Raw genomic sequence first — 10,439 nt, forward strand, 5'->3', positions numbered from 1 at the left:
TTTCATGATCATATTATAAATGATGCCTACTAAACCTTTCTGGCCAGGATTCAGAGTGAAAAAAATTTCCGTAATGTGCATTGGACATAATTCCAGAAAAGACTAACATATTATTCAAGAAATTTCTAACTTTCAAATATCTAAAAAAATGAGTTTTAGGTAAATTATATTTATTAGATAGCTGTTCAAAGGACATAAACCTATTATCTAAAAATAGATCACGAAATGTTATAACTTTTGTTTTCCATAATACAAAGGCTTGATCCATAAAAGAGGGTCGAAAGAAAAAGTTAGATATAATAGGACTTGATAAGATAAACTTATTCAAGCCAAAAAATTTACGAAATTGAAACCATATTCGCAATGTATGTTTAACTATTGGATTAGTTATTTGTTCATTCAATTTAGATAAAAAAAAGGAAGTGACGATCCGAAAATTGAAAACAATGAAAAGTCTTGTACAGATTTACATTCCAAATTTACCCATTGTGGGCAAGATGCTATAATCGATTCTTGTGTCCAAAATATTAAATATCCAATATTGACTGCGCAATAGTAAAATCTCAAGTTTGGCAAAGCCAAACCACCCTCCTTCTTAGGCTTCTGTAAATATTTTTTGCTGAGTCTAGGATTTTTATTCTGCCACAGATACGAAGATATTTTAGAGTCAATAATATCAAAAAAAGATTTAGGAATAAAAATTGGTAGTGCTTGGAATAAATACAAAATTTTGGGTAACACTATCATCTTAACAGCATTAATTCAACCAACCAATGACAAAGATAATGGTGACCACCTGGTAAAATGTTGCTTAATTTGGTCAATTAAAGGTAAAAAAAATTAACTTTAAATAAATCCACATGTTTCTTGGTAATTTTAATACCCAAATAAGTAAAATGATCTGTGACAACTTTAAATGGTGTTTATAAATTGGAACTTGCATATTTAAAGGAAATAATTCACTCTTATTAAAATTCAGTTTGTAACCAGAAAAGCTTCTAAACTGAGCAAGCAAGCACGAAATAGCAGGAATAGATCTCTCAGGGTCAGATATGTATAGTAACAAATCATCAGCATACAATGATAACTTATAAGTCCCTTCCCCACGGGTAATACTCAAAATATTAGGTGATTCATGAATGGCGATAGCTAAAGGTACCAAAACAATGTCAAATAGTAAAGGACTTAAAGGACAGCCTTTCCTCATATCTCGGAATAACTGGAAAAAAAGGAGATCTTTGATTATTGGTGAAAACCGAAGCCAAAAGTTTATAATATATTAACTCAATCCATGATATAAATTTCGAACTAAAATTAAAATGCTGCAGCGTATTAAATAAATATGGCCATTCAACTCTATCAAATGCTTTTTCAGCATCTAAAGAAGTAACACATTCTGGTATTTTGGATGAAGGAGTATAAATAATATTAATCAATTTTCTGATGTTAAAAGATGAGTAACGATTTCTAATAAATCCAGTCTGATCTTCAGAGATAATTTGAGGTAATATATTTTCTAATCTAGTGGCCAAAATTTTACTAAAAATCTTAAAATCCGTATTCAGCAAAGATATAGGCCGACAGGATGCACATTCAGTAGGGTCTTAATCTTTTTTAATTAGAGAAATAGAGGCATCATAAAAAGATTATGGCAATTTACCTACAGTTAACACATCTTTAAAAATTTTATAAAGCCAAGGAGAGAGTATAGAGGAAAAAGATTTTAAAAATTCGGCAGTATAACCATCCGGACCAGGGGCTTTACCTGAATTCATTGAAAAAATAGTCTCTTTTATTTCGGTTTCCGTAATAGGTGCATCTGGAAGTACACTATCTTCTATAGTTAATTTTGGAATATTCAATTTTCTTAAAAATTCATCCATTATAGAAGAATCCTCAACAAATTCTGATTGATATAAAGAATTATACAAATCTTGAAAGGCTTTATTTATCTCTTTATGATCAATCGTCAAAGTGCCATCTCATTTACGAATCTTAGTAATTTGTCGTTTAACCAAAGCAGTTTTCAATTGATTAGCCAATAATTTGCCAGATTTATCTCCATGTATATAAAACTGGGTTCTAAATTTAATTAACCGATTTTCAATTGAAGAGGATAATAACAGACTATGCTCCATTTGACCTTTCGAGTCTGTCGTCCATAAGTTTTGCCATTGCTTCCAAAGTTAACGGTTCTTTCGTCTGTTTCAATTCCTTAGGCTCTTGTGGTTTAGACATTTTAACGAGTTGAAAATAATTCAAACAGTTGAAAAAGATTTCATAAGTATGAACCCCTTTAGAATAGGTATAAACAGATCAATTAGGGGGTGTTTGTAGGTAGAAAAAAGTAAAAGGATTGGAACGAAGCCTAGAACAGTCTCACTCCATAAGCGCCATCTTGAGACCTCTCCCAAGTACCTTTTAAATGCTATTTAACTTGTATCGTGTAGGAAACAACAAATTGCACAAAGCAAGCTTCTGCAACACCAGTGGGACACTGAATAGATGTGCAAACACCGCGACATATTTTGAACTCAGTAGACAAGAGACTGCAGATGATAGAATCTGGAGTAACCACAACTCACTGGAGAACTCAGTGGTAAGCAGTATCTGCAGAAGAAGGGTCTTGAACCAAAATGTTGACTGTCCATTTCCTGCCACAGACGCCAACTGTCTCAGAGTTCCTCCAATGCTTTGTGTTGCTCTAAACTCTAGCATCTGTCATTACTTGTGTCTCCAGTTCATTCACATGCACCACTCACTTAACAGGAACTCAACATCCCAATCAATTATGACAGGCAGCATCTCTGCCATGAACATGGCTGCAAAAGGAGGCGGGCTGAGCATTGGGCAAGCAACCCCATCCCATAAAAATCCATTGCTGCACAGGAACACCAACAGAAGTTTCAAAGAACTCATCCTTGGAAGAGAAGGATCATTGATTGACTACACTTTGTGAAAATGAAAGACTAGCCCAGGAAAGAGGGCTCTGGCGAGCTGCTGTTGGTAGGGGTAATGAGAAGATGACAAGCTGCAGAAAACATGTGTTAAGCAAATCTACCAAGTTTGTTAGAAGAGAAAATACAAAACCCTCATTCACTTGTGGGTGAACTCTACCCCAGGGCCAGACAAGCTAGCAGAGAATTACACAGGAAGACCCCAAGCACTTCCTTCAGGTTAAGATGGTGGGATATTCAGATGCAGGGGCCAACCAACATTGTTTTGGCCTTTATTTAGAACATTTTTTTTTACCATCTCGAGACAATGCTAAACATTAAGAACTTCAAGTATGGTATGGCAGTTCTCCCCCATCAGTGAGCTGCTCAATGACGGGAGCAACTGGACTTGGTATGAACCGTGTAATTGCCTGCTACAGAAAAGCACTGGAGTCAGTGTGCAGTCTTAACAGTTGACTGATCACATGATCCTGTTGGAAATCGGTACTGTAAAATGTTGCAAGTCCATTTCCCTCATTTATTGGCAAGATGATGGCGGATCTGCATGGCCTCAGTGAAAGCAGGGACTAGGCCTCAAGCCATGGGCTTGCCTGTTGTAGCAGTCCAGGAGAGGAGTCATGGAGGTGGTGTAACATGGTGTCCATGCTAGGTTGCGGGCTGGACGCTCCCACGAGTGCTGCCATCCAGTATTCTCTCAATGGAAAAAAGCTGGATTGTATGTGTGCATACTTTCCCTCTGCTAACTGCTGAGAGCTGCTCGTTCATGCTGACAACATCCATGCACCATTAACTTACAGGAAATGTCTCTCAGGGACTTGGGCTATATACTGTATGTTTACTGCTATCTTATGTGCCTTGTGATGTCTGTGACTATCAGTGCTGTGTTTTGTACCTTGGTCCCAGAGGAACATGGTTTCGTTTGGCTATATTCATGGGTATTTTTGGGTGGTTGTATGATAATTGAACTTGATCTTTAAGTCCCTCAGACAATACCATACAAAAGCAGTGTTCAGCAATGTAATCGACCCACCCCCAAACTCTTCAAGCACCACCTACACAACTTTTGACTCGCCACTCACACAGCTGCAGATCATTATCTTGGCTGCTCCTCTTTTTGAATGTATCAACAGTGTCCTCACCATTTCAGAGTAGAAAGTCTGCTTTAATTGATAAAATTCAGGTCTATTAAACCCACTAAAAAGGATAGCAGGACCATCTTCCCATATTTTACAAAGATGTCAGCCTAAAATAAATTTTCTTTACGCTCTCCCATTTAAAGAGACTACAATATTACCTGGAAAGATCAAGCTTTGTTACAACAATTAAAGTTTTGAAATACACTTCCTACTGCAAATCTCAACCTTCAGAATGCAAAATACAGCCCTGCAGTCAATTGTTTCCTCTTTTCTAAAGTTGCCCAATCTCCATACATCTTAATCAAACCGCTGTTTGAGTATCCTTTGTTCAAAAAAGGGCACGCCAAGCCTGCCTTTCCTCAATCATGATTCTCCAGCCTGACAACATCCTTAACTTGCTGCTGCACTCTTTCCAGCACTGTCATATTCTTCCAGTAATCTGATAACCATAACTATTCACAAGACTCCAGGCAAAACCTAGCTGCTGTGAAGAGTGGTGGTGCAATTGGTGCTGCTGCATCACATCTCCAGTAGTCTCAGGTGCCACATGTGAAATCTGAATCTTCTCCCTGTAACCATGCAGATTCTGCACATGCCAAAGTTATACTGGTAGATTAATCATCTATTGTAAATATCCCTTGGAATGTTGTGGCAAAATAATCAAAAAGGAATCGATGGACACAAGAGCAAGAATTGGACCAATAGGTTTGTTCAACTGGGAGGCAACAAATACCCAGTGCACTAAATGGCCTTTCTGTGCAAAAATATATTTAAGCTTTAACACAACTTCCCTGCTTTTGAGTTGTTATTCAGCCAATAAAAAGCAAACAATCCATACACCTTCCTACCTTATTCACTGTGGTAAATTAACATCTGTTTTGACCTGCCAGCCATCTTTGCCATAGGTGACCATACAAAGTTTTCTCAGTACCTCAATCATTCTACTGCATCATTGTCCTTTTATTCCCAGTTAGTCAGAAAATCATCTGAAAAGAACAATTCTCTAATGGTATTATCTGTGAGGTTCTGACAGGATACATCTTTAACCCAACGTTATTTCTCATCTACATGTATTCAGGCATTAATGACAGCTACTGCACCATATTTTGTCCAATTTATCCAACATTCAGCAAAAAAATATGCAAAGAGGGAAGGTGAAGAGTAAGCAATGGAAAGGTGGAAGCATCGTTTACAAAAGGACAATAAGCGACATTGGGGAGCAGGAGGGATAGAATAGAAAGTTGGGGAGAAAGGGTAGAAACTGTAAACTTGCAGGAGAAACAATGACTCCTTGCCTTGGCCACTAACACCAAGCATAATAGCTCTCAACCTGTGTCATATTTCACGTTAAGATATGTTCCAACCACATACCATGCTATCATTTAGACCAGGCATGGGCAAACTACGGCCCGTGGGCCATATGCGGCCCGTTAAGCTTTTTAATCCGGCCCGCAGAACTTGATGAAATTATATTAATAAACCTTGTTAACGTTTTCTTCCCGCAATTCTGGCGTTTTCCCAATAGATGACGCACTCTATATACATTGACCTTTGTTGAGGTTCAGCGTATTACTCCACATTTGCGCTTTACTTTGTGACCTTGTGGCGACCCATTTCCTGGCACATCCGAACCGGCTCACAATTAGCCAGCGTTCCGGCTAAGAGAGATCGCCTGCGGTGATTTGCGAGCACAGAGCTCCGCATACCGGTGCGCTCTCCCTGCTTTGTCATTGTGCGGGTCATTGTTGAGTTTTGGCACAGGGGGACAATTGAATAAGAAAGAGCAGGACAAGTAGACCTGCATCTCCTACCGTATTTGAAATAAAGACAGTCAGGAGGGGAGTGATGATGATAATATCTTAAAGGATAACAGAATTTTCAGTGCTTTAAAAGTCATTTCAATAAATGGGACTTCAAAGACAGATATTTTGTTGAAATGCATTTGTTCATTTTCAATTAAAATTAAAGCACATGTTTTCTACATATCCCATGATATTTTATTTTCTCTTATGAGGTGTATTACCAAAACACTCCGTCCACCTGCTCCCCTGTCAAATTTTAGAACCTTTTGTGGCCCTTAAGTCAAAAAGTTTGCCCACCCCTGATTTAGACCAACCAATTCAACCTCTAATACCATCTCCTGCCTCACTGACTGCCTAAACCACAACTCCAGCAATATTTAACTATGGACTCCACTAAGCCAAATGCTACACATGCCAGCTCCATCTTCCTTAATCTAGAACCCATCAGCTACAGTAGCATCACAGATAGCCGACGTTATTACAGCTCAGTTTGGAATTCAATTCCAACATGATCTGTACAGAGTTCAGAGGAATGTGCAAGTTTTCTCCAGGTGCTCAGGTTTCCTTCCACAGTCCAAAGGCATACCAGCTGGTAGGTTAATTTGTTATTGTAAACTGTGATTAGACCAGGGTTAAACTGGGGGTGGGTGGGTGGCGCAGCTCGAAGGGCTAGAAGGGCCTATTCCACGCTGTATCTCAATAAAATACTGTGTCTGTATCCTCTATCATACTGAGACCATTCATCCATAATCTCTGCACTCACTAATTGAACCTAGTTTCTCAGTTGCACAGCAACCCAATTTCATTTTCTCATTGTTTTAGGTATTCTACATGGTCTTTTACCCACTCCCATTTCTACAATCTCTCAAGAACTTTGCACAATTCCAAGATTGGACTTAACACAGCTAAGTTCCAGCTATTCTTATAGGCAAAGCAGCCATTCTGTAAAACATAACCTTTAGTTACTTTGAACTACATCTTGTAGTTGTTGTAATCATGCACAGACTATATTTTTGGTTATTGTTTGTCCCTTCTCACCCTTCCTCCCAAGCCCCTTCACCCTCAGTGAGGGGCCTTTTAAATTCAGTTAGATTTGTAAATAAAAATAGAATTGCAAGTCTCCTGATCCCAATCATTCTTTAATAACACTGAAACTGGCTGATAATAGAAATAGGAAATAGGACCTTTGAGCCTGTTCTGTCAGTGAGATAATTTATTTGCCTTCTGCATTAGCACACTTGCTTTACGTGAATAGCGTCCCTTTGAATATCAACGTTTCCCAATCTCTCACTATTTAAAAATACTGTCATTGTATTTTAATTATCAGGTACCCTTCAATTTTCTCTGTATTATACCATACCATATTATACAATGACTTTGCCCTCTTAATCAGTTTATCTAAATCTTGAAGTTCTTTGCTTCCTTCTTGCAACTTACAATCTTAACTAGTTTCAAACTGTCAACTACCTAAAAAATATTACATGTTGTGTTCCCAGCCATCTAGATGCCCCATTTTCACATCTTTCATTGTAGGTTTTATCATTTTCTGATGTTTGGCTAATCAATCTAGAATCCTGCTTTTATACCACCCCCCCACCCCCAATCCATTAAAAAAACAGGTTGGTTACATTTGTCATCCTCTGATAAAGAGCAACAGATCGATTTGCAAGATTTCAGAAGATGACAACCAAAACACCCACTATTTCCACACCTGCTCTTTGAATACTCTGGGATATTGACTATTAGACCCTAGGATTGTACCCTTTGTGTTATTGATTTATCTAGCAGGTTTTTTGCAACTAGCCATAATTTCCACTATTTCCAATTTTTCTGCAGACTCTTTATTCTCGTCTATGATTTGAAAAAAACTATTTGGGTTCTCTTTCATGAAGAACTTAATTGTTTTGCCCTTTGTTTTGCTGTGAACAGCTGGACCAGCAATGAATAAATGAACAAAGTATTTGGGCAAAATAAGAAAAAACGGCAATTATGAATTGTAATAGGAACAGCCAATCTTCTCAGAAGCAACCAAATAATCGATTCCTACACCTTACTGAATTGAGGTTTAGCTATTCAATTGGATGGCCTATTCCTACCCGTTGTTCTTTATCTCCCTACGCGAGACATAACAGAGTTGGGCACCATTTTAGTGACGATTTCAAGCCTACCCAGCAACCCTAGCATGATGGGGGGGGGGGGGGAAGAGTGAAGATTTTTAAAAAGCACTTTTTAATAAGCCAAAAATCATATTCTTGTATCCCGAAACCTTAATCTTAGAGTGAACAGGAAAACCAGCCATTCTATGCCTTTTCCAGATACGACCAAGGAACACCGATGCGAAAAATATAACTTGAAAAGAAAAAAATTAATGTCTAGAAAGCCTAATTCCGACGCCATATCGATGGATGCGAAAAACTTTACTGCTCCGTTTCTTCATCTTCACTGCAGAAACCTTAATAGAGCCGGCATGGCCTCGGAAACGTGGCCCGGCCATGTGAATAAACAAGAGCAGGGCAGCAGCGCCTATCCGTGAGGCTGCATCCATTATCTAAGCAAGCCGAAGACGTCGAGCCGGCGAGACGCCGTTTGGAAGCAGGTCTAACAGTACGCGAAAACAAAAGCTACCTGAAGCGAGACATGGGCAGAAAAGCCCGCAGGCCGGTGACTCTGGGTCGCAAGGTCCTGTGCTCCGAGCCTTCGCAGGCCTCGCCTCGGGCCTCGCCGCCGCTGCCGAGAAGCAGCGAGCCGTCTGTCCGCCAGCGGCAGAGACGGAACCGCCGCAGCCGCCCCTTCCGCTCAGTCCGCCCGCCCGCTGCCCAGCCGAGACTGCCGCTCCTCGACACCCCCCCTCAAAAAAAAACTTCTGCCGGACAAGGCCGGGCCGCCGTCGGCTCGGCTCGGCGCGACCCGAAGCCCAGCGCTTTCATTCAAACAGGCAGCAGCCAGCCACCGGCGCCGCGCACCGCGGACTAACCTACCCGTCCGAGGTGACGCGCTTCTTACTGGACGAGTAATCGTCCCCCAGGTCCACGCGGTGCCGCTTCGACATGTCTCTCCGCTCTGGAACGGTCCCGGCGCCTTCCGATCCCGTCTCCCCCTCTTGTTCCGGGTTCCCACTCGTGTGCCTGCGCCGGGTAAGTCAAGTGACCCGGCAGCGCCTCCTTGGATTACAGCGAGCCTCCCTTCTCCTGCTGCCGGCTCCCGAGAAGGCGCCTTCCTGCCCTGGATGATCACCAAGCTCAGCCCCCCCGCCCCCCAACTCCGCTCCCGCGACCAGCAACAGGCCCCAAAGCACGCCCGGCTTCCACAAAATGGCGGGTCGCGGACCACAGACGTACCTCGTTCTCGTACGGCCACGCTGTGGGTCACACAATGAGGGAGGGAGCTGTGGGTATTTTTAAAAATGTAAATATATCTTTGAAGGGCATTTACACCTTGTATGTATAGGCTTTTGCCACTTACGCTATACTAATTCATGTGAGTTCTGGGTAATGTTTATTTGTTTACCGTTTCATCCCATCCCATCCGCAGTTTTTTGTCAGTTTGAATAATTAACTAGACTGACCTTCGAATGAATTATATAATAAGCAATACCATTTTGTTATCGGACTAGTATTTAGAACACACGGCTACATTTGCTATATGCAAAATGATGGTCACGATCTCGAGTTGAAATACAGTTCATCTTTATTTAACATCCATAATGTTTTTAAAATCTGGGGAAGTGGTTTTTTAAATTAATTTTCAGTTTTCACTGCGTGAACAGGAATTGACAAAGTCTTGCCAACTTACAATTTGTAAGAAAAAACTTATTAAAATAGAATATACATTGTAGAAGTTGTCATTTATCTGAAAATTTAAAATGTTACTTCCTAAACTTTCAAACTAAAATCTCTCCATAAATATGCAGGCTGGGATGTAACACTTAGTTCACAGAAAATGCCCCTACAATGTACAATATAGTGGAGTGTGAAACTTTTCTGGAGGGTTCAAACACTTTTTTAAGTAAAGGATGCTGCACTGTTATTTGGTACAATTTCAAGGAATGGTGTGAAGTGACCTGAAAATTGAAATGAAAAGATGTACAATCTATTCCAACTTTAATATAATCTAATCACACTCCATTTAACCCTAACTTTTTCACCAAAGTCCCACAAAAGTTTTCCCTTCAATTAATTGTAACTGATTCAAATACAGGAGCAGTTATACAAGGCCTTGGTGAGACCACACCTGGAGTATTGTGTACAGTTTTGGTCCCCTAATCTGAGGAAAGACATTCTTGCCATAGAGGAGTACAAAGAAGGTTCACCAGATTAATTCCTGGGATATCAGGGCTTTCATATGAAGAAAGACTGGATCAACTTGGCTTATACTCACTGGAATTAAGAAGATTGAAGGGGGATCTTATTGAAACGTATAAAATTCTAAAGGGATTGGACAGGCTAGATGCAGGAAGATTGTTTCCGATGTTGGGGAAGTCCTGAACGAGTGGTCACAGTTTAAGGATAAAGGGGAAGCCTTTTAGGACCGAGATGAGAAAAAAC

The 10,439-nt window shown here is 40.2% G+C and overlaps 1 protein-coding gene across 3 annotated transcripts in view; it reads right to left on the bottom strand.

Moving 5' to 3' along the window:
- dhx15 (DEAH (Asp-Glu-Ala-His) box helicase 15) overlaps positions 1-9,516 on the bottom strand; it is a 122,646-nt gene extending 113,130 nt beyond the window's left edge. The window contains exon 1 of one of the 3 annotated variants that reach the window (XR_009515636.1): positions 8,874-9,516. Coding sequence is in view for 2 of the 3 variants with exons in the window: in XM_059988963.1 (XP_059844946.1) it covers positions 8,874-8,944 (71 nt within the window). In the remaining variant the exon portion in view is untranslated. Of the gene's footprint in view, positions 1-8,520; positions 8,841-8,873 lie in introns of those variants that run through there. The other 2 variants (XM_059988963.1, XM_059988964.1) reach the window with 2 other exon arrangements.
- Between the last annotated feature and the right edge of the window lie 923 nt (positions 9,517-10,439).

The sequence above is a fragment of the Hypanus sabinus genome, chromosome 14 (assembly GCF_030144855.1).
Source record: "Hypanus sabinus isolate sHypSab1 chromosome 14, sHypSab1.hap1, whole genome shotgun sequence".
Taxonomy (NCBI): Eukaryota; Metazoa; Chordata; class Chondrichthyes; order Myliobatiformes; family Dasyatidae; genus Hypanus; species Hypanus sabinus.